This window comes from Anser brachyrhynchus, assembly GCF_964034855.1.
Source record: "Anser brachyrhynchus genome assembly, chromosome: 3".
Lineage (NCBI taxonomy): Eukaryota > Metazoa > Chordata > Aves > Anseriformes > Anatidae > Anser > Anser brachyrhynchus.
In genome coordinates this window covers 24,306,049-24,330,954 of record NC_137696.1, presented here as the reverse complement: position 1 = coordinate 24,330,954, position 24,906 = coordinate 24,306,049, and the positions used below count along the sequence as shown (strand labels likewise).

Sequence of the window (24,906 nt, the reverse complement as noted above, 5' to 3'; positions counted from 1 at the left end):
GCTTGCGGGACCTCGCTGGACCCCACTTTACCTACTTTGTGGGTGAATCTTTAGTTTCAGCTAGTGCTGCTGGGATTATTGGTTTTTAAACATGATTTTACATAGAAACAGATTTTGTTACACATAACAATTCATAGCCCTTTTCTCTGAACTATGCCTGGGAGAAACACAGTGGGCAAAAAGGGTTGAAAATTTTGGTCATGAATCATTCACTTTTGCACTGCTAAAAGTAAGGTCATGGCAAAAGATGACAAATTGTGAGTATGCTCATGAGGGCATCTGTGGTCTTGAATAACATATCCCCTTCTTATTCCTATATTCTTCTTCCTACTGTTATATATAATAAGTGTATAATAAAAACAATAATAATAATGCTGATTGTAAGTATTCTTACTCATACTCTCACTTTACTTCCCTATTTTCAATGATATTTGAAGATCCAAGGGACTAGGCCTGTTTCGTTCCTTTTCATGTGTGAGGTGCTAGCAGAAGTGTCACCCTACTCTTTTCAGCCTGAGTTTGACGAGTACAGAAAGCATGCTTTCTTGGCAGTACAGTCTGCCGTAGGCTTGAATCTCAGAGACTTAATTGCTTCAGCTTTTCTTCTATTTTGACCTGCATCAGTTCCTGTCTAGGACAGGGGAAAGAGTGGGCAGGAGATGGGAGCAAAATGTCATTGTACTCTCTTATCCTTCCACAGCTCATTACTTACTGCATGAGTTGTATAATGAAGTCCTGGGTTGCATTTATTTCACATACAGGTGTGTGCTTCTGAGCACAGAGGCAGCAAGCACCAACTGTTAGAAGAGTAGTTGTCTTCTTTGCATGCTACCTGCTGTTAAGAGGAGGAAACAGAACAGCAATGGGAAAAAGATGAGTGAAGAGTTACAGTCTGTGACCTGACCACTGATTAAACTGGAAAGGGTTGTTTTTACATTTTTACATGTGCAGACAAGGATCAGCAGAAAAGAGACAAATTGATTCAAGCCCTTGAGAAATATGAGAAGGATCTTGTACATGTTCTTCGTGCCTCATCATCCAACTCCAGAAGTGTTTCTCCAGGCCAGCAGAAGGTATGTGATATTCTGACAGCGTAGGACCTGTCACACAGGTTGTACTGAGTCACCCAAAAGAGACCAAGTTCCTCGGAGTTAGCTGCACTCTGAAGTGCAGGGCAGTGCCTGTAACACAGCAGTAAGTGCAGGCTTGTTCAGTGTGTCTTTTTATAGTCTAGTCAAGCAGAGATAATATTTGACTCTTAGTTTTGCCTGGGAGGAAAGACACCAAAAAACACTTTGTTCCTCTCACTGTCTTAAAACTAGCGAACGTATTTGCCCTGATGGCCCACTGAGCTTTCACCTAAGCTGCAATGGCTTAATCATGTTTTTGGCTAGATACGGCAGCTATCCTCTCATCTAGCTGTTGTTATCCCTACGTGACCTACGCTGTAGACCTACAAAGACATGTACCTGTGTCATGTACATCTACATGACTAAAATGTGCCCCTGCACCGACGGCATGAATGTACACATAGCATTCACAAACCCACATGCGTTCTCTTTGCTCCTTTGACAAATGGGATTCATCTTTATGTTGAATTAGAGTTTTTAACAAAGTATTACGTGTGCCTGGAAAACAAAAATAGAGCAAATTTATTGAAATAATTTGGTGACGTCTGTGACAACATTTTTATCAGGAATATTTCTGTACGCAGTATTTTTAAGAATACTAAATCCCAATGATTTTCACAGAATTGCCACTGAAAGTAATGCAATAACATTATTTTTTAAAGTATCATCTGCATTCTAAAAAGGTGTTTATTAGTAAAAGCAAGACAATAAAGTAATTAATCCTAACTCCTTATATTCTGCCAGATAACAGAGACTGTACAACCTCATGCTAGTGTGAATAGGTCTGTTCTTCACCAAATTCCGCCAGTGGACATCACCACAATAGGCAAAGTCATCCAAAACATTTCATTCTGCCATAGTCTCGAGTGTCTTAGGGGCAAAAATTCCTCAGCAGACTATATTTAGATTGTAAAACTTTCTATTTGTTGAGAATTATAGTGGGTTTACCGCTAGATTACCAATGACGCTGTTTATAAAGTAAGTCATCCAATTCAAACATCTGCATTATTTTGAGTTGTAAAATCTTGCTCCCACTGAGATAAATAGTGAAATGACAAGCCATGATTTCACCTATGGTATTTATGAGAATAACAGTGGTTCTGCTGGAATCTAAACTCGTGAGATGGAGTCATACTGCATTGGCAGAATACCAGCGTGGGCATACAAGGAGAGCAAATAGAAGAAGCCATCCTAGTGCTCCCAAAGAGGAGCTGTAGTATTGCCACAAAGATGCACAATGTCCAAGGGATGAAAATCTCTCTTCTTCTTTGCCTGAGCGTGCTGGCAAGGAAAGTGGAATTTCTGTAATTTCCCAAGACTATCTGTCATTAGCACCCTCAACCTTGCAAAGAGAAGGAAGGAAAAAGAAAAGGGACATGTTAACCAGCTCTAGCACAGTGGAAGGGTGGCTTTACTCCTAACTGCAGCTCCTGAAACTCTGCCAGTCGTTTAGACCACCTGAGAGAGTTTGAAGACTGGTTCTTAAACTTCCTCATGAGTGACCCAGTTTGTAGGAGGCACTGTCTTCAGCAAATTCCTTTTGTGATTTTTCTGTCAGCTATTTTCTTTAACTTACAGGCAAGATGGTCACTGTCGGAAAATGGTCACCGATATTTGACATCTGCTCAGAAAAACTCTTCCAGGACAAAGGGACGGCAGCCCCCCTCTGTGTCTTTTCAGAAGCTCGCTTCAAAAACCCTGTTGCCAGCTTCTACTGCAAAGATGACTGCCCAAAATACTGCTCAGCATGCTTTGTCTCAGACTCCTGTTCATGCCTCTAGCACAGACAGATCATCTGCTTTGCCACTCCAACAGCCTCACATACATTTAAGCAGTCGCAACAGGAGAAAGGCATTTCAAAACTCTTTCAATAAAACATACTCTGGGGACCTCCTTGACAAACATTCAGCTTACTTCACAGAAAAAAAGCTTTTTACCCCTCAAATCTTAAAGACGTCACACCAATCTTTTCTTGTAAAACATAGGTACTATAATCCTCCTCCTTCAAAGAGGAGCTCAACTCCTGGCAAACGATCACTTAAATCAGCAGATGTCAGTAATGAAAAGGAAACAGAGTTACACAGGTACTTACTCATTTTGCGTATGCATCAATGCTAAAAATTAAGTAATTTCACTTTCAAGCAACATTCATTTTAAGCTGAAATAACTGGTTTTTGTTGTGCTTTTAATCTTGCAGTTTTTTAGAAGATGCACATGTGAGACCACACTCAGATAACTTCTCTCAGCAGCCAGTTGAGGTTGGTGCACCCAGTTTGTCAAAAAGAAAAAGAATGGGTCTGTTCATATACTGTTCATACACAAAAGTTGTCCTGGTTGTGTGGAAATGAAATGTATAGTGTAATCTTTGGCTTTGGGGAATATACAGTAAGAGCAAAACTAAAAAAATTAAATCACCTTGTGAGACGTCACTAAGATTGCACTTGAGAAATATAGCATGTGTGGCTATATAGGGTCAACAGACTTCTGTGAATAAAATAGGAACAGATTAAGTAACCAATCTCTCTGAGAAATGTGAATCAGCTATTATGCAATGTGAAAAACAGTGTATTCCAACACAAATGCACTCTTCTGAAAGCAGAGCTTTTTCCTGCTTGACTAACATCTCGCTGCACTCTAACTTAATTTCTAGCAGTCGTTTCAGCTTTTGCTTGATTTGCAGCCTTTTCATTCTATCCAAATAATAATTTAGATCATAGAAATGTCCAGGCAAAGTGCTAAGCCCTCAGCCTACAGTCAGCACTGTAGCACGCCATACAAGACTGTATGGAAGTTGCACTCTACTGGTCACCTGGAGTTTTAGGATGAACGGGGGATTAATTTAGTGAATTTTAGTGCTCTTAAAAACAAGTGATGGTTAACTGTAGCATAAGCCATGCATGCTAGAGATGTTGTGTAAAATTCCTTGGCTTGCTCACCCCCTTATGGAGCCGGTGTTGGATTTCTGAACAGCTCAGCCAAGACAACACAAGCCTGATGTGTGTTAGCTCTGTGCTAGCTGGGACTATTCCACACCTTATTCCAACCATCAAAGCTTTCTTTTTACAACATTAAAACAGATGCTCCTAAATGCAAGAGTATGCCCAGTTGATAATCTGCAGGAAAGATAATTTCAGTATCAGTCTGCTTTTGTAAGTCTTCTGTGTCTGCTTCTCTTTTTTGGCACATCCTTTTAAAGAAAAAGGTGTCTTATTTAAATGAGCTCTGCAAATATCTCCCATTTTGTCAAAACTGATTTCATTTAGACTGTTTGTGTTGTTCTTCTCTGTTTGTACATGCTTGTTTCCATTTCTGCTAACATGAACCTACCTAGTAATAATATCCTTTCTGTATTCATATGAATGATTGACACTAGACATTAATTTCACATGAGCTGGCCTGTCACTTTAGTATGATGTTGTTGTGATTTTGATATATTACAAAATCAGATCCTTTTCCCCTGGTGCTCTAAATGGAAATATGAAATGTTAATACAAATATAATCGAAAACCTGCTTTTTCCCTTTACTTGTTTGTGGCAGAACCATGAATTATGGATTCCTGATTCTGAAATGTCACTTTTTCCAGGACTGCAACTTGAAGAAAAGTAAGTTAAATATTTTTTTTTGTCTCTTTTAACTGCTTCTAAGTTTTGTATCAAAATATTAAAGTAGGAATCTGATGGAAAACTAAAATCAGGGCACGAGCCAATTACCAGCAGCTGTAAGCAGTGGACAAAAGTGTCTTAGGGGGGCTACAGGATTCAGCTACTTGCTTGGGAAATGTGGGATCAGAAAATTGGAAGTGATTTTCTGAGTCATGCTACCCAGTCTCCTCTTATTATAGGCAAAATAAATAATAACAAAATAATGTTAATAATTTATCTTGTGATACCTACGCTTCGTCCATTGGAACTATTTTTCTTGAATTGATTATTTAAAAAAGGCAAAGATATTCTTGATTAAAGAAATTTATGGATTAAATTAACTTAAATTAAATTAATGGATTAAAGTAATTAGGAAGCTAACCAATAAAACATGTGAAAATCACTCATTTAAAAGAGTATAAACCTGGAGAGTAAAAAAATGCAGACTAGTAAAGAGATTCATCACTTTTGAATATGTTGGCAAAATTCCTTATCTGAGTTAGTATAATTACTTTAAAACTGCCACCTCTTTGGATGGTACAGTAAATCTTATTTGTATTCTGTGTATGTTAAAGAAAGATGCTGACAGCTTATGTATTTGTGTAGAGGAGAAGAGTATCTTCGTTTTCTTCAAGATCTTACAAATGATATTTTGACTAGAAGTTGTTACCACAAGGAGTAAGTGCTTTGCATTTCTTACTTATTATTTTGAGTAGGAAAATTTTGACCAATTAGTCAATCAGAGTAAGAAATTGGTGTTTTTAATGAGATTAAATTGAAACCTGAAGCCAGTTTAGCTTGGTGCACACTTTTGTGACTGCACTTTATCAAAGTCATGATTTAAACCGAACAGCTGAACAGAAAATACTTTCATTCAGTCTCCTATTTCCCAGTAACTTCTAGTAGAAACATGGAAATGTCATGTTTTCTGACCCTGGTCTCAATCTCATTCCCTTACAAAATATCATGGTAGGCATTATTTTTACAACACTTTAATTCCCATTCCCAGTCAATCCTGGGCTGTCAAACCAGGGAGCTACAATGAGTCTTCCTTAGCAAAGTGCATCGCAGCAGAAGATTTTGGAAGTAGAAGTCTTCCTCCCACGTATGAGAGCAGAATAAATAAATGCAATAACTGCTTCCTTTAGGATGCGTGCTCCTAAATTAATGATGCACACATAAATCCTAGAGCCAAATACACCCAGTGCTGCTGACATCCAACTGCAGCATCCTTTTCTGGTTTCAAATTCTGTAGGTGAAATCCTGATGTGCACACATACCAGTATACATTCCCATTCTCTATCACATTTCTAATAGAAAACTATCATGTTTGTAACATTTAGAGAACAGTGACAAACCTTAGGTCCATTTGTAGGCCTGCTCAAAGCTCCAACATTTTGTCCTCTTTTTCTATAACATTGCCTGGCCAGCATTTTAAATGGGAGGCACTTTTCCATTGATAGATAATTTAACCCAAATGTTTACAACTCCAGTCTTTGTCAAGTGCTGTGCTTTGATGCTTAAGAGGTGCTAACCCTCTGATACCAATCAAACCCATTCTGAAACCAATCAAGATGTTTCCCTTTCAATCTAGAGGATTTCAGCTAAAATTTCTGGGGATCTTTTATTTATTTATTTTTATTTTTATTTTTATTTTTTTTAAGCAGTCATTATTATGAATGGCTAGTTTGTTTTCTGAGCAAGCAGTTAAACGTAAGAGTTTTCTTTCTTCCTTCTAGGGGTAGCTGTTTTCAGACTGCCTTCAAGGCCCAAGTTAGACGTGCATATGTCAGGTTTCATTTTGAGTTTTCTGGTTACACCAGGAGGAACAGTGGTAGCCTGGAAAAACACTGACTCAGCATACATTGAAGAGGTTGCTGAGCTTCATGCCTGCCCATAGGTACAAAGATAATATTAAAATAAAATAAAGCCTCGAAAAGCTATTGTGTGTCAGCCCCCAAGTTAACAGGAGAATTGGTATCCTTCATAAAATGTCTTTTCTCTACAGATAGTGAAAATCAAACAAAAGAACCCAGACTTGTACCTGAGCGTGACAGCAGCAGGGGTCGTGTGTGTGCTCCACACTCAGCCCAGCTCAGAGCGCCGTGGGGCACCAGGGTGTCCGTGCTCAGGCTTGTAGGGTGAAAGTACCAATCTGTTGACTTCAAATGGCGATTGCTTAGATGCTGTGCACTCTTCCCTCAGAGGTTACTAAGCAAAGGTTACTAAAAATATATGAATAATCATTTGTTATTTTCTTGGGTGATCTTTAATAACAGAGCTTAATTTTATGCAGAATAAAAGCAAATGATCAGTAGTCGCCTTTCATTTTAAATCCAGAGTTCAATCTTTAAATAGATTTTTGTAACAGACTAGAAAAGACACAACTGATAGCCTTAGCTACCCTGCTGCAAGATTATTATGATAGGCACATATTTTAAAATAGCTCTATTTATTTTAAAAAAGCTTATTTACAGATAGAACTGTAAACGCCCTCCCAATTCGAATAAACATTATACAACCAAAACAGCCCTGCTAACACCTCCAGTTCGTTGCAGGTATTTTCATTTTTTATGATTGTCTGAAAACCCAAACATTGGGTTAGATTTAACTGAATTACAATTGCAGAACCTGGAGACCTAATTTCCTTGTCAGTTAAGTTTATTTTTCACAGATTCTAATCACAGTGAGTGCACCTTTTGCTTGCAGCTGATCATACCATCAAGAAAAATATTCTGAGTGCTTTTTTGAAGGCATCTCTCTTGCCCTAGTCCACCTAATTAACAAAACTATGACCATGAAAGTTCAGCCTTTTCAGTGTTTCTCTTAAAAGTTACTGGAAAAGAGGCCCAAGAACAAGGAGACCATGCAAATGACATGTGGAGGTCTAAGAAGTGTTGACTAGAAGCAATTCAAAAGTCAGCTTCGAGTAATGCAGTATCCTGGACAAAGGAACTACAGCTATAAATGAATCTAGGAAGCTGCTTCACCAGTTTCAGCTAGTTAACATGTGGTGGGATGGCAACTGAGAGAAATACAGAGGGGGACTACTGTGTTGCCATGGAGAGCTCCAGTACTCTTATTAAATGCAGAAGAAGAAATTGAAGTTATATATATGAAATACTGTCCCCATCCTGCCAAGCTGCATGCATTTGGAACAACCTAACAAATGTTCAATAAGTTATTTTTTAAATCCATTTACAACTATGTTAGGGGCAGGGGGAGGAGAGGATGGAGCAAAAGTGAAAAGTTGGGATATGTTTTAAGTGATCTGAAAGACAGGCTGAGTGTTATTTTTCATATGAAAGTATAAGGCTTTTGAATAGTTTTGTGTTTTGTTTTGGTTTGGTTTTTTTTAATCACAGATTTTCCCTTTTATTCTATTTTAAGGGCATTAGAAGATGTATTTCAGATGCATATTAAAAGTAAGAGGCATAACCTTGATGAGGTGAGCAAAAACTGTCTCTTATTAAATACTCTGTCACCTCCAGGAGAAATGTTGTATATCAATGCTGAGCAACAATTTATGGCAGACTGACTGCTACACAATTTAAATACAAGGTGAGGAGAAATTACTTCTACAAATTCAACAAGAAGGGTGTTTTCCATAGGGGAATGGTAAAGAGATTTTTCTGTAAGTTTTTGTGCATTATTCTAATAAGATTTCCGAAAGGCAGATAATGTACTTAGTGTGCAGAATGGCTTTAATTATATAAACCCTGTTTATGAAGAATGTTTCTTGCAGCACTTTTTTTTGCTGTGACTGCTACTTTCTGGAGTAGAACAGCAAGAGAGCCTTGTAGACTGTGACTAGACCCAGTAAGAAAATGTTGTTTTTTAATAGTTTGCTTTTAGGAGCTTGGTCACCAGAGCAGAATAAAACTCCAGCATTCAACATTAAGAATTCCCATGTGGTTCCTGCCAAGAATTATGCATCTTAAAATGCTTATCTGAAAATCTCACATGCTGAGAGGGAAGTTGCCTATGGAGAGACAATAGGAAATGACAGGCACAAATATGCATGCACAGTCCTGTCTCTCTCCTCTGCAGGTCTGGCATCCTATTTAGGATGAACAAAAGCACCTCTGCCTGATTTAAGCCTGATCTTAAAGCCCTCTCCTGAGAGCAGGACTTATAACTGCTCTTTGAAAAACCTGAAGGAACACACTGTTTTCCTTTTAAAGTCATTCACGAAGACAATGGTATTACTGGCTGCTATGCCAGAGTGGTTGAAGTGTTCCCATGAAATGGGGGAGGCAGATCCCAACACCTTCCACAGACTGGGGAGGCCCAAATCCAACACCACACCTCATGAGCAAATGCACCAACTGGGCATTTCACTTTTCAGGTTTTGAAATTTTTTATTTTTTTTTTTTCTGTGCGAGGTAATAGGAGCAAAAAGGGAGACACTAGCACTCCATGTTATGGCTGCAGCACTCATTTAAAAGGCACTAGATTTTTCTCCACCCCATGACTGTAAAATGTAAATTCTTCGGTCTTTGCAGTCTCTATATTGAAAAAAAAAAAAAAAAAAAAAGACATTCCCAAGAGCCTGGAGCAGAACTCTGAGCTCCACAGAGGGTGCAAGAGTTTAGTCACGTCCTTCCACTCGCATTGCCTGCCTCTTTGCCAGAAGATCCCTGCTCAGCACGCGAGGTTTGGGTTTTGGACCTCTTTCATCCCACGCTTCTCCCATGTCCTGCAGGGTGTGAGGCTGCTAGTTCCAGCCTCAAAAGGGATTTGGTGTTTGAGTCCTTCTCTGGATCTGACTTTAAAGGCCTTGATACAAGGTGTTTCATTTGGTCTGATGATCAAGAGGAACTCATGGTCAGGGGCATGGAGTTTGCCTTCTAAAGCTCGCATTGCTGCAGCAGATTCAGGTGGGAGCGTTTCTGAGAAATCGATGCAGTGCAGCACTTAAATGTGTTACCCTTGCTTATTTGTTTCTGTGAATTTGCACCACTGCCTGTTAGCATTGTACTTTCTTCAGCAATAGGCATGTGGGAGTTACGCATATGCTTTGCACGATAAATAAATAGCAATCAAAGAGATTATAAAATAATTAGAACTCAGAAGGTTATTTTGTTTTTCAAAGTGCTGTGATTAGGAGATAAACAGTGTTTTGGTATCTGTTTAGATGCTGGTCTGACTGACAGTCAGTAGGTAGCAAAAGTGTTTGAGGAATATTCTAAGCTGAAATTTAGTGAATTTTAGGGCTGTTTTGTGGGGGGAAAAATCAGCATCAGCACCTCAGTTTGAGAAGATACATAATCTCCATCTGCCTAGGGGATGCAGAGCTTATTTCTAAGGCCAGTGCCTGCAAGACTCTGAGTGCCTTACAGAGAGAGCTGAGAAGCCTTTAATAGGCAATTGAAGGTACTCGATTCCTTCCGCAAGGATGAGTTTGCAAACAGTAGTGGATTTTAACTACGTCCCATTGCAGTGTGTGATATCTTGTGTTGCTCTGCATTTGGGCAGAGTTTAAACCTGATATTTTCTTCTCAGAAAATAGTGGCTGAAGACTTTGAAGAAACTCAGAAAAGAGGAATAAAACTAACTGGCATAAAACAGGCTTAAATGACTTTTTTTTAAAACACAAATTAACATGTTTAGTCACATAATGATGAAAGGAAAAAGACCCAAACTGCCGCTATCTGTGAGAAGGATGTAGCATGCACAGAAGGAAGAAAGGTTCTTCGGAAAGGCTAAATGAGACGTGTATGGACAACTAACACCAGGAGAAGCTCGTGGGCACAGTTCCCACAAGGAAAGTAATGGAAGCTAAATTGCTTTGAGACTTTTACAAGTGGATTGGCCAGTGGATGGAGAGGAATTACAAAGTGGGGGGACTTTCTGTCCTACAAAAATACATTGTTCTCTTGTCGTTTGTTGTCTTCAAACCAAACCCTTTTTTCATTCACTATCTACGTTTTCTGGACCAGGCAGACAAAATAGGACGACAGAAACATTTGTCAAGGCCTTTGCAGTGCTTTTTTCGCCCATGCTGGATGTCTGCCAACTTGTTATTTGGGTACTTGCTGTCTAAAACCAACACTCCTCTGCATGTTCCTGCTGCCACTTACTCTAGCCTAGTGTCGGAGACCGTTCCCTAAAACAACCTCCACTCCAGCCTGCTGCTAGTTCATGCATCACGAGGCTGCTTAAACCCCTCTGGCTGTATTGCCTGACTCCGTGCCTCTTCCATTTGCTTTGTGCTTGGCCATGTACCAGCCAAGCCATCCCCACCGCTTACAGGCTGTTGTACCTGTGGCTTCTTCTCCAGAAAAAGAGAGTAGCGCCACCTGTCCTTCAGGAAGAAGGTCACACGCTGAAGAGGTTGTTACATGGGGACTGAGGAGAAAGACGCGACCAATGGCCTAATTCTGTTAGAAAAGACAGACAGTAGCTGCATGGTGAGGAAGGACAGAGTGAAGAAAGAGTAGAGGAAACACATAAAGGGAGGTAAGGGCAGTGCCTTGAAAGACAAGAGCCTTTTTTAAACGCTGTTTAGCATTTCGCCTTCGCCACTGCTATTCTCTAGGTACCTACATGGTACAGTTCTTGGTGTGAAGTGGGGGCACAGAGGGCAGCTCTTTCACTGGACCCAGCCCAAGACAACTTTCAACCTGGTTCATCAAGGCATGTCTAAGGAGCAATTTCCTTTCCTTTAGGACATGCTGTTTCAAACTGCGTGCCCAGGAGAAAGCATGCACCGCTCCTCCCATCCAAGACTCATTTCTGCTGTTCATGCTGTTTTACCACCTCTGCATTCTGTGGTCTGCTCAGGTGGTTTTCAGCTTCCCAGGTTCAAACTTACTCCTTTATGGCTCAGAACTACATTTTCTTCTACAATACTTACTACGAAACTGGAGAGTTTCTCTAACATTTTTACAGAAGGGAAAGGTTCCCCTATTTCCTAATTAATTACTAATGAAGTGATGTCTACTCAGGAAAGCTTATGAGATTTTTACCTAGCCACTGCGTCAAAACCAACATTAGGCACTTTTATACCTACCTGTACGAGTGCGAGGATGACATTCAACTGCAGTGCAAGGGTCTCAAAATCTGATCCATACTCAGTTACAATTCAAGAAGCCATCAATTCCGTGACAAATATTTTCTTAAAAAGAAAAGAATACTGATTCTTGCTGGGAGGTACAGGTAAAAGAGCTGTTCTTAGAATCCAGGAGACTAGAAAAAATGTCACTCCTGGGTTTGAAATAGCCACTGAAATGGGTCTGTAAGTGCATCATTTCAGGGAACTGATGGGAAACTAACACAGCACCTGCAGGGGGTGGGGGCTCTGGTGCCAGCCTGTCTTCCACCAAGCAAAACTATTCCAAGTAACTTATTTCCTGGAATTTTATCATATAAATCCAAAAGCTCCCGAAGAAGTAACAGCTGATACTTTGCTTTTAGGAGGATCATAAAATGTTCAGTCCCCCCAGAAACACAATGTGAAGACATCAGGTTTACCTCAGGAGAGGAGGTGGAAGACAGCTGTTCAATGGCATCCAGCAGCATTACCAAACATTTTAAGACAGGAACACAACAAGACATAGGCAGCTGAATGCCATAGTTGTGTAGAAGCTGAGGGGCCTTCCTTCCTTGACCAAAGAAAATGATTTGCTTTGATTACTGAGCGAGTACAGCCTCAGTGATAAGAACTGGTGGGATGTGTCATATAGGGTCTTTGATAGCCAGCAGTGGAAAGGTCTATTTTTACATTTCTTATGCAAGAAAATCTCTTTTGCTGTGCCATGTCCCATCACTACCCTAAGTCACACTGAAGCAGACACGGCAGAAAGCAACCACTGGCCCAACCTCCTACATGTTCCTTGCCCTTCCCTTCTTCAAGTGCCGTACCCACTCTACTTAGCCCATCAGGTCTCATGGGATTGCCTTAGAAGGAGAGGTATTGGCAGACAAGTGTGGTTTAGGATGCTAATGCAATAATTACTGGCTTAATCATCAAAGTGAATAAGCAATTTACCAACAGTCACTTTCAGCACTGTGCACTGTTACCATGTAAATACAGATTTTTGTATACCATAATTAGATGCCGCACATGGGAAAGTTTTAAATGCAAACCAGTAAAAATGAAAATGACTGCTCTGCGATGAGCACAGGTCCCACGTTTATTCTTCTCACAACAGATTATGTCAGTGGTCTGGTATGCAGAAACTTCCCTCTGAACCAATACTGACCCCATCACAGGCAGAGGGGGAACTGCCCTGTGAAACAGGTTCATTTCGGCATGGCACCTAGAGCAGGAATCTTGTACTTTGGCGAGGTGGCCTGGGTAATAATTTTAGAAATTCCAGTGGGAATAGTTTCATTTCAATTTCTTAAATTTCTTCTGAAGTTTTAACTGGACGCATTCATTTCACTGCCTGCCCTGGCAGGACATACCACATAGCTGGGTATGCTGATAGGTTCTTCCCGTTTCATACGCACGTCCATTTGTGTGTGTGCAGTGGCAAACACTGACGGCTTCAAGTATGCAGGTACCCGTCTACATAAATCAGGGTTTCTGCATATGGAGACAATTGGAAAATATGTAGAAAGTATATGTAGAAGAATATGACCATCATCAAACTTGGTCCACCTCACAACCTTCATGTGCAGGACACATGCACGCTGGACTCTTCACACCTGCATAGCTGACAGCTTTGATTATTTTTGCCACTGAAACCAAGCCAACCTGTTCTCTAAGATCATGCTTTAGTTGTAGGTCAGCAAGCTTCAGAATTAGATTAGAGTGGAAAAGAGGAAAAAGTGATATGTACATAGTTAAAACACTGGATCAAATTCTGCTGGCTCAGCACTGTGCAGGTCTGGCCACAAGCTCTCAGTCCTCAGCCTTCCAGCCCTGGCCACCATACAGATTTTTCTCTTTTGTTGAAGCTTCTCTTTAGCAGTCTGTTCAGCAAAACAGAGCACAAGATATAAAATTACCTTTTACTATCTACAAAGAGTGGTCTTCCAGATAGGTTTTTTAATAGCACGTACATTATCTCAGAAATTATGCTAAAAATTGCTTTAAAGTCATGGAGGAGGTGTTAAAGTTGTTCTTTTCACTGCTCTTGGGCATTTCTAAACGTCTATCAAGGCCACAAACCTCTCAAAAGAGAAACAAATCCCTTGGCATTGAAGACTGCAAATATCATCTGTTAGTTTAAGAAAAGATGTGCACATTGGATTCACGTGCACAAAGACTGTGATCCATTCAATCCCTATCACAGACACATGGGATTGCTCCGTATCTCCTTACACCACTGTGCTGAGCTAGAAGAGTGAGTCAGGTTTGAAGCACTGGCTATTACGTGCTTTTTGCTCAATAAGAGTGGATTATCCATTGTGCTTAGTATGTTTCAACAAGACGAATTAATTTTCTGCTAAAGAGTCAAAGCCCAGTATAAGGACCTTCAAACTGAGCTCAGGCCTTAAGCTTTTCCCAATAAATTCCTCAGAATCTGCTGAGTCATCATCCCTGGAGGTATTCAGGAACCGTGTAGATGTAGAACTTATAGCATGGTTTAGTGGTGGACTTGTCAGTACTAGGTTAAAGGTTGGACTGGATGATCTTAGATGTCTCTTCCAACCTGAATGATTCAGTGATTCTAATTCTACCCATCCTTTTTGCCTTCTACATGACAGTTTCTGAACTCTCTTTTGTGCCACGAATACCCCCAGGTCACCTTCCACGGAACAAAAAAGAGAAGAGATGACAGGGCTTTCATGGTTACTCTCTCTTATTACAGCAGAATTCCTTGGGGATGTTCTAGCACTCTTAATTGGTTAACCTATAAACCATTTTTCTCGTGATTCATTCTGACTATATTAAATATTAATAATTTCTCAGTCTTGAGCAAGTCAGTCTGCACTGCCTGAGCACTATCAGTCCATTTTGCAGTCATCTGCCATTCAGAATCTACTCTCGTATTTTTCCAAAACAGTAAGCAGTCAAAAAGTCCACCTAACTGGCTGCAACCCAAACTGCAGACCACATATTTCATCACTTCCTCTGTTTTCCCTTCTCCCGTGATGGTTGTACTTGGTCATTGATGTATTTGGCTCACTCTTGGCTCTTTGAAGGCTGACATAGATAAACGACATGGGGGCACAGCAAAACATGCAAAAACCCCACCCCTTGTTTTGCTCCAATGAATTAATTTCACTGGAACTTCAAGGCAGTGCCTTACCTCTGAGGAACCTGTGCACATGCGAGGCCTTACCTTAGAATATGGGGAGTCCCTGGCTACGCTGTAGTAGCAATGTTCTGCAGTAGTCATACAAAGGAAAGGCGTATTTGATGCTACCTAACGTGTTTTGTGGATTTACTGCTGCATGGTACCTTACTGCATGCCGGCCCTTAGCACCCCATGGGCATTTAGGACAGAACAGCTCACACCAAGGGAATGGGATAAACGTGAGAGCTTCCGAGGAGTTACCTGCACTACAGAAGCCCGAAGACATTTCTGTACAGCCACAGAAGTACCCCAGTGTTGCTGAAGCACTGCTAACACTGTAAGAGTTGGAATTTTGTAAGGCAGCGCTTGCCTCTAGCATCAGCTGGTGAACAGCAGAGATGGAAACTGCATTTGTGATGTTCAGACGAGGCTCTTCACTGCTAAGTTCCAGGAACGTTCCCGCAGCACGCCGTGACTCCTGGCTAACTCACCGCTCGTGCTCTGCTTGTGCAGCAGCGTTTCAGGCGCACGGCTTCTTGCCATGGCCCACAGAACAGCCTTCTCGAATGACCGGCTGTGCTTTGCTTCCCTGCAACGGACTGCAGCTTTGGTTTGGTATTAGGCAGCTTTTCACCACCTCTACCGCAGCCTTGCCTCTGTGCTTCGTCCCACCACTGGATGCATTTTGCAGGGGATTTAGCTGCAGAGAGGTAAATCCAGAGTGCCGAATTTCTTGCAAAGGAAAGATAACATCTCTGAGACTGCTTTAGTGAGCTAAAGGAAATAAATGAATGGGGTAGTGGCAACAAAAGTGAAACACCTACTTAACTGAAAAATCATTTCAGTCTTTTTCTGCTCTTAATTAAGTACCGAGGAAAATGGATGTAGAAAGCACATTTTAAAGCAATCAAGTACTGCCAGAAATCAAACCAGCAATTTGAAAAGAGAACAACACTGCTCTCTGGCATCTGACAAAATAAGATATTTGACAGGGAACAATATGTGCAGTACTGGTTAATTGAGAGGTGAGGAGAAGAATAATCATAGATGCATTATTGCATTTATAGAAGTATCTCCAGTGTGCCACAGGGACTGTGCAGGTCTGTGGAATCCTCCTGCCTGCTAGAGCAAGCCAGCAATCTCTTACATTCCCATCAACATTGTCACCATGTACCCTTGGCAGCAACGCAGAAATAGCAACTGTGTTGGCTGAAAATGAGAGACTTGCCTTTAAAATGACTGTATGCACAAATTTCTTCAGCTAGTGAAGACATAAGAAACAAGCGGGGAAGAAATCTTCATTAGAGTTTGCTCTGTCCACAGCACCCTTTGCTAGAGCCCCTCAAAGCACTGTACAGCCCTTTACCCTTACAGCTCCTGTGGAGGGGAATGTGGCTATTTCACTGCCAGTCCTGCAGCCGGTTAGGCTGACCGTGTTTTCAAAATGTCAACATTAGAGCGAAGGCAAGACTTTAGATCTCCCTCCTTTACCTCAGAGCTGTAGCCAAACGGTGTCAATTCTACCCATGAACTTATCTATGTTTAAGAGGATGATGCTCTCTACAGCTACCTGAAAGAAAGTTGTGGGGAGCTGGGGGTCGGCCTCTTCTCACAGGTAACTACTGATAGGAGTAGAGGGAGTGGCCTCAGGTTGTGCCAGGGGAGGTTCAGGTTGGAAATGAGGAGACATTTCTTCTCAGAAAGAGCAGTCAGGCATTGGAAGGGGTTGCCCAGGGAGGTGGTGGAGTCACCGTCCCCGGGGGTGTTCAAGGAGAGGTTGGACGTGGTGCTTAGGGACATGGTTTAGCGGGTGATACTGGTGGTAGGGGGATGGTTGGACCAGATGATCTTGGAGCATTCCCCAGACAAAATTAGTAATTTCCCACTCTTCTGTTTTGCCTCTGACAGCAGTAATCAGATGTGGGTACAGACTTCACAAAAAAGCTCATTTTCCTTCACAGAATCAGCGGCATTCGCACTGCATTTCCTATGGCAGCCAGCAGGCCTCCTGATGAAGGGATTCTGAAACACCACCCAGTGCTAGGAGCACATTCTCACTCAGCTTTCATCTATTTCATTTATGAGACGTGGTGGTAGAAAAGCAAAACACTGAAAGCTGCTGATCTTTCCGTGCAGCCATCAATCATCACTGCATTCACCTAAGTATCTTAATAGCTGAAGTGTGAAGAGTACACGATCTGTCTGCTGTTAAAAAAGCTTCAAGGGAGACAAATAATGCAAGCTAAATCTTTAGCTACTCTATAGCTCAGTCCTGTTTTTCTAAGTTCCATGTAAGTTCTGATTTTACACTGAAATAAGCGTTTGGCTGTGCACATACATGTCTGCAAATATGCGCGCACACAGCCACGATCGAGGTACCTGTCCCGTTACTGGATTCATTTAGGTACCGGTCTGTATTTTAAGCAAACCCACATTGCCTTTGAGTACTGCCGGCCAACTTTCACAGTAGTCTACCGCGTGTTCAATTGTCAACATCTTCCAAGAAGCTCAAACAGCTGTTTTGAATTACTGTTGGTGTTGTTTGTTTGTTTTTCAGAAAATTGCTGGCAGCCTTATTATAATTTGTGGCTATTTAGGATAAGGTGGCAAAAGCACAAGGAAGGGGAATCATTTTAAGGGTTAGCTGAGATCTCCAACAGCAGGAACAAGGACCAGCAGTTGAAACCAGTTCTCGGACAGATTGGGGGTGTTCTCACCAAAAAGAGGTGGCACCTGGCCTACGGTGCGACGCTACTTTCCATGCTGTACAGAGGGGTTACATCTTTCAGCTGCATTTCCCTGTCTAAAAGGAAGTCGTCTGCAACTTACAGTGCAAAGACAATCCCCGCTAGATGTACGTTGTGCTTCCCTCTGTCGTTGCCTTCAGGTTTTAGGAGGGAAGGAAGCCGGTACTTCAGAAAGCAGCACGAGCCTGTGCTCAGTCAATGGCATTTGGTCCTGCCATCTCCTTTAATGGTTTTCTTTCATTAACCAGGTAAAGCGGAGAGGAATAGTTGAGAGCCTGAAGAGAGAGCTGAACATCACAGATCAGCCAGGCCCGTCCGTCAGCTGCGACCACACACAGCGAAAGGACAGCGGCATTCCGGCAGCAGGCCTTCAGCCTCCAGCTTTTGGTGTTTCAGACAGCGTTCGAAATTAGTTAGGGCATCCAGGTAGTTGAGATAAACACCAAATACAATGTAAACCTTGGGCAAACAGGAAAATGAGGAAGAGACCCAGCTAATGCATCTGCCTGTGACGTAGCACAGTCAGGTTACCGTGCTGAGAACAATGCCAGAGCACCAAGGAGGGCATTTTTACCGGGACTTTCACAATTCAAATAGAAAGCCAGATGCAAGTGCCCTTTAGTTACTGACAGCTGACACCAACACTTCCTGTGCAATCCTCTTCCTAGGAAACCTGATGAGGCATTTTGATTTGTTCCTACCACACACTTGATTTACAAATAAGTTGGAAATTAAGTGTTAGGTACAGCGTTCAAAACCTTACATGAATTGTGACCTGAAGTCTCACTGGCTTACTATAGCATGTAGAATAGTAAGTCCCATTTTCAAGTGATTTAGGTATTAATCTAAGTACTTTCTCTTAAAAATCTTAACCTTTATTAGCTCATATGCAAAAACCGAAGATTAGCTAGTACTACAGTACATACCAGTAACTGAGAACAAACATCGTGATCTTTCAAAATGTAAGGTTCACATTTACAAGAATCTACAGGCTCATAAAATACAAACATGGCCAAATAGGAAAATATGTAATTACAAAAGCCCCAATCCTTTCTTTAGTGATATTTACTTCATTATAACTTAGTTGTTTAAACTTTTCTGGTTAAGATTAGACAGCTTTCTAAACATAGATGCTTTTTCCACACTCTGCTCCAAGTGGGACACTTTTCAAGGCATCAGATGAAAATAGAAAAAGATTGGGATAAATAAAACACTCCAGTGTTTTTTTTTCTATTGTCTGTTACCAATGCATTCTCCTACTCATGCTTCTACCTCAAGATCTGCTTTGCAATGAGAGTTATTTAAAAAAAATGCTACAATTCTTTGCACAATCCCTAAACAATTTGAATATACAAAGCTTTATCTGAAATAATTGAACTGTTACGAGCAGACGCTGAGGCAATCAAAATGCGTTAAGCTGGGCCTCTTTCAGGCTCCCTTGAAGATGCCTCTAGGCATAGTGCCACAAGGATTGTTTTGATTACCTAATATCTGGGTTCACAAACAAGTGAAGAAGCTTAAGAAAAAGCCACAAGATCTACTGATCTGATGCCAGCTGTAGGTGTATCTAGTTACTGAAGGATAACTTGAAGTTTTTGTTCCTTTTAACTATATGGAATATTTTGGTCTGTGTTACCGTTAGGCTCATTTGAGACAAATGTTGAATTTCTTTAAAGATCTTTCAGTTAGGCTGATGAGAAAATCAGTTTGTTCTCATAAACAGTATTCTAGCAGACAATGCTGCCAGCAAGGCAGAAAGCTGGTTTGTACGTATTTGTAAGAGAAGAACACCGAGTGGAACACTAACACAGCTTGGAGCAGAACCTTACCTTGTATCATTAGGGAAGGACTTGTTATACTTCGAAGTTCAACTTGGAACAAAAATATTTTACTTCAAATTAAGAAACCTCTTTCAAGGAGTAGAAAACGCTATTACCCACCTATGCTGAAAGAAGAAATGACACCTTTCTGATGAAGGAACAACATGAGAAGGTCTCTCTGCTGCACAACTTGAAGTCTCAGAGGACTATTGCTCATGTAGAGCAGCTTGGTTTTCCTAATATTTGGGTAGGCAAGCATAAGCAAGATGAATTATTGGAAAAGTAATTTCTCTTCTGTTGGATAATGACTGATTTAGTTGATGTAACCCTCTTCTCCTGTGCAGAATTACTCTGAGCTACTGAGCAAGCCCAATTAGATCTCTGAAATCAACAAGCACAAGCTTGCTGTGGTGAGCTTATTTGTAATGAATCATCGTAAATTCAAGTGCACAGTCATAAACTAGACAAATTTATTTTCTTACATTGATGATACCAGAATTTTAGATGGTATTTCCAGCTAAATTATTGTTATCCCTACCTTCTTTTAGGATCTAAAATAGGATTTTTCTCAAATGAAAAGGGGCCAACTCAAGGCTTTACATGCAACTATTTCTTGACACCTGACCATCTCTCCAACACATCCACTCCTGTTACATCAATTACAAGTCAGCTATCTGCAATCGTTTTCATATAAAATAACACATTTGAGGCCAAGGATTTTAAGGGTAAAGGGTGACTTCCTGCAGAGAATCAGCAGGCAGCCACTGCTTGTAGAAGGAGCACTGCTTGTTGTCACAGCGTCCTTTGTGGCCGGGTACATGGTTCCCACCCCAGCTTGCTGGGGACTGCTGGCAGGCCAAGGGCCGTTTTGCAGAGGTGAAGATTATCGTTGTAACATCTTCAGCTACAGCCAAAGCCAGAGGATAGTGGAGAGTACAAAGAGATGGACTGGCAGATACTTAATTTCAGGGAAAATTGATTTGTTTGGAGCAGGGCTCCTCCCTGCACAATGTTATTCCACCTGGAAGAAGGGGTACCAAGAACACAGTGCACTGAACCTGTGCACTCCAGCCTCTGTCTGGTTATACATGTTTTGCAGTTACAAACGAAGTCAGTACCTCATTTTGAAACCTCTAATAGCGTTTGCCTCATTTTTCCTGGAACCTAATAGTTTTAGAGATGCTCGGGTGAGTTTAATTTCCATTTGCAAATCATTCTGTACACGGAACAAATGGCAACAATGATCTACAAGGCAACGTGTAGTCCCCTTTTTAGCTTAAAGGTTTAATTTTATAACAGGTTTATGCAGAATTCTTTACAGAAAATTCAAAGAGGATCTGTTCCTTCACTATCGTTCCACAACTTTTAGTGACTTGGTATTAGTAAATATACAAGAACAAGATCTGAAGATTGTTAACCACTTGATAAGAGAAAATGGTGCCCTCCATATAGTTCCGGTATTCATTTGACAAACTGGGTTTTCATCATCAGTTGTTCTGCATTGTAATTAAATTGACAGAGATTTACAGCACCTTACAATTTTGTTTTTCATCTTGCTTGGGTAGCGATTGTTCATTTAGGGAATTTTTGGCTTTGTGAATCATATGAGTCTCCCTAGTATTGTCAGACACAGTGTTTGTGGATTGCTTCTATGGGCAAAGTGGTGACCTTGAAGTAGATTTCAGTGCTGGAAGGGCTGTCCCTGCTTGGGAGTGCTGTTCACCGTTTACCTGCAACACAAACATAAATGTTCTGTTTTACTTGTAATGGTAAACTGGTAACTTTCTGCAGTAAGTCAAAAGGCTCATTGCAAAAAACTAACTATTGGGAATTTGAAAAAAAAAAAAAAAGAGCGTATATGCACAATAACAACAACACAAAATATTCTGAAGACATTTCTCACTTGAATATACAATGCAGTGAGACTTAACATCACTTGTTTTGCTGATGGGTAAGATGGAGTATCTCCTACACAGCTGGCAAGCGATTTGCTAGGAGCAGAAACAAAGCTTAACCAGGGAACAGACAGTACCCTTAGTGTGTTTATGAAGGTACCAGGTATTGCAGAGATCTGTATTTCATTTTTCCTGCACATATTCTGCAAACATAAAACAGTTCTCACATTTTTACTGACATTTGAGCAGAAACCACTGCTTTCACGTTTAGCTGATGTGCAAAGCACTCAAATTCTACATTAAGTTTACATACAAAAGTGAATAAATGTGTATAAAAATGACAGAGGACACATTTTAAACACCTTGAGAAGTTTGCAACAGTTTGAATCTGGGTGTCTGAAATGAAATATATGTAAGTACCTGTCAGAGAAGAGCTTATTTCACAAAGCTTATTTCACTTTAAAATAAGACACAATATTTACTGTATTAATATAAAGCATGAAGCAACACATTTTGATGGTTTCCACAAATGATGAAACAATACTCTGAACAATTCCTCCAGAAATTCCCAGATGTACACGGATTTGAAGTAAAACCAACCCATATATCCAGCAGTGTCCAAGAGAGAAGTTGGACACAAATTCCAGGAACTGGTGATTCTGTGTATTTATACTTGTGGGAAAAAAACAAATCCTGAAACCTTAATTTCTCCAACGTAGTTAAAAATCAGGAGTTGCTTGTCCTTAGAGCCAGAGAAACACACACTTAGGCAAAAAGGAAGACTGTTTGGGAATAACTCCCCCAGTTAAATTAAAACCCATTTATTACTGATTACTTCTAACTTGCTGTAGCCTTGACTACGGTCAGTGAGAGCCTCCACCAAGCTTACGCTCTGCTAGCAGGTGATTACTCTGTAACTTCCTCAAGTCAAGGTTTCCTTTCTTTTTACACTACTGAGTTGTTTTGGTTTTGTGTGTGTTTTTTTTTCCCCCTCAACAAACATGCTCCATTTGTTTCTAAAGTTATAGGAAAACACATATAAATGAGTGTAAATAAAACTTATTGGCATCACTTAGAGGACTAATAAACCACAGACCTCCAGGCAGTGTCTGTGAGAAGCAGCACGTTTTGACAAGCAGCGTAATTCACCCTGAAACAACATGCACGCATGCAGTGGATCCACTCTCACTTTAGCATATGGATCTCCTAATGCTACAGCTCAAAACAAATTACGGCTCTGATCTGACTGGTCATACTAATGATGCTTTCTGGCCTCAATACCTATACATCCGCTAATGTATGTAATCATAGAATGGTTTGGGTTGGAAGGAACCTTAAAGATCATCTAGTCCAACTCCCCTGCCGTGGGCAAGAACATCTTTCACTAGATCGGGTTGCTCAAAGCCCCGTCTATGTGGCTTTTGCTTTTACTTTTTTTTGGTATCTTGCCAACATGCTTAATGTGCTAACAAAAAATAATTCAATTTAAAAAAAAACAAACAAAAAAACATAAATTGTATTTATCCTTTATGACTTCGTATTTTTCTTATTTAGCTGTGTGGTAGACTCCTCTGATTGCCAAGAAAATATTTTTGTGTAACATGGCACATTGGAAGGATTTGTATCTACTGGCATACTTCTATGCAGCTGTCAGGTAAAGAAATATGGATAGATAGTAACTTCTCAAATTCTCATTGCTCAGCTTTAAGATAGTGCGGTTAACAACTTTGGAAAAGATACCAGACAACAAAGGTTTATTTCTGTTCTGAAGCTGGAACATTTTCAATAATCTGCAAAGCATTTTCATTGGCTTAGAAAGAATGTCTTATTCTGATGTACTGTGAAACATGCAGTAGTGTGTCATGTTACCGAAAACACTTCAAGCTTAATGTAAACTTCATTTACTACATTTTTTTTTTTTTTTTAATAAAATCATCCTTCAAAACTTAACTCAGTTGTATTTATTTTGGTAACCTCAAAATCTGGTAATCACTAACATTAAATTTAGCTCCTTTATTATGTAAATGTTCCCTATTTACATGTCTAACAGCCACTCAAACATCTGTAGTTATTTTATAGCATTCAGAATGAGGAATTTCAAGAGAAGCTGTTAGCAGAAAAATATAATCCTCAGCTCTGACTCCCAACGGTTCTTTTGCTGATTATTTTTTTCTGAAACCTATGCAATTACAGTAAAATGAGTATCTGGTCTTTAATATCCATCAGAAGAAACTGAAAATGTATGTGTATTTCATTTACATTTCCCAACGGATTTCCCAATGAAGTCACAAGCTACATCACAGGAATGATTTGCAGGATGCTAGCATGGTCAAGAGCTCTACCACATTTTAGTGATTCAGTATTTATGATCTTAAGTTCACTGTACTGCTGAGAAATTTAAAGAATGATGATATATCCTCAAACTTACCTGGCAAGATGAATAAACTTAGTGAACGTATAGGCTTTCCCCATGGCCTTCATGTACAGATAATTATTTTTTAAAAATTACCTTTTGTGATTTGCTGCCACCAGGTGTCGAACCAGAGCGCTCACCGAGATTATCTGATCCTTCCTGTACATCTTGTGTCGGTAAGAGGAATTTCTCACTGGGGGAACCCAGACGAGGATTGGTCCCTAGATTTGGGGTTGTTCTGCGTAAAATGTAAGGGGTAACCTTTCCGATGGGGATATCAGCAAACCCTGGAAAATGAACAGATTCTATTAAATACAGCTAAATAAATTACACTTTTTCTCAAATAAATGGATTTTCTGTTTGGTTTTTTTTTTCCCCCTTTTTTTTTTCCACCACTGGGGATAAAAACAGCTGATTAAAATAAATAATTTATTCTCCTGAAGATCAAAAAGATTACTGAATAGATCTTCTGTATTCCAAATTCCATATACAAGCCCTGAAAACTGCAGGCAAGGTACAACAGTAATTCTGTAGTAAAGTTTTTCAAAGAAGTTTTTGGTCTTTTTTTTTCCATAGGTACATCATCATCTGGAGAATAATTTCAGTCTGAAAACACATGTATTGTTTTACTAGAATTCATTAAGAACACCGTGCCACGATACAACATTCTTGTTTTTTCCTATTTTCTCCATGTAGAACTATACTGTCACAGGTTCTCTATTTTAGAACTATATTATTATAGATTCTCTATTATCTCTCCATCTAGCCTAGAAGTCAAACATTAACTGGCACACGTGTCCTCAGAACAAGTACATTTCCAGAAAAATACTGATGCTCATAAGACGACAAAATGCAAATAACGTATAAACTAAGAATTCCTGACTTCTGGGAGTGATCACTGAAGCTGAGGCAACTCAGTATCTCTGCAGCTTGCCTAACAATTACAACTGCATTTATTACAGAGGCACCTCACAGGTAGTCCGCATCTATTTTCTTGTAAGTTTGTTATTAGCTCACAGAATAGTTTTAAATGACTAGAACAAGTCACCTTCCAGCAAAACTTTGT

At 40.2% G+C, this 24,906-nt stretch overlaps 2 protein-coding genes across 11 annotated transcripts in view; one reads left to right on the top strand and one right to left on the bottom strand.

Annotated features, from left to right (window-relative positions):
- LOC308193049 (spermatogenesis-associated protein 7 homolog) overlaps window positions 1-20,655 on the top strand; it is a 54,591-nt gene extending 33,936 nt beyond the window's left edge. For 5 of the 10 annotated variants that reach the window (XM_080587238.1, XM_080587236.1, XM_080587239.1 and 2 more), the window contains 7 exons: window positions 952-1,073; window positions 2,709-3,214; window positions 3,328-3,388; window positions 4,669-4,733; window positions 5,379-5,450; window positions 8,163-8,220; window positions 17,961-20,655. In XM_080587238.1, the coding sequence (XP_080443364.1) occupies window positions 952-1,073; window positions 2,709-3,214; window positions 3,328-3,388; window positions 4,669-4,733; window positions 5,379-5,450; window positions 8,163-8,220; window positions 17,961-18,125 (1,049 nt within the window). In that variant the 3' untranslated portion in view covers window positions 18,126-20,655. Of the gene's footprint in view, window positions 1-951; window positions 1,074-2,708; window positions 3,215-3,327; window positions 3,389-4,668; window positions 4,734-5,378; window positions 5,451-8,162; window positions 8,334-10,277 lie in introns of those variants that run through there. The other 5 variants (XM_080587235.1, XM_080587234.1, XM_080587233.1 and 2 more) reach the window with 5 other exon arrangements.
- Window positions 20,656-20,800: 145 nt separating this feature from the next.
- The window catches only part of CENPF (centromere protein F), a 39,833-nt gene continuing 35,727 nt past the window's right edge, over window positions 20,801-24,906 (bottom strand). The window contains exons 18-19 of the mRNA XM_080587219.1: window positions 23,937-24,127; window positions 20,801-21,262 (exon numbers count right to left, since the gene is read on the bottom strand). Coding sequence (XP_080443345.1) covers window positions 21,182-21,262; window positions 23,937-24,127 — 272 coding nt within the window. The 3' untranslated portion in view covers window positions 20,801-21,181. The remainder of the gene's footprint in view (window positions 21,263-23,936; window positions 24,128-24,906) is intronic.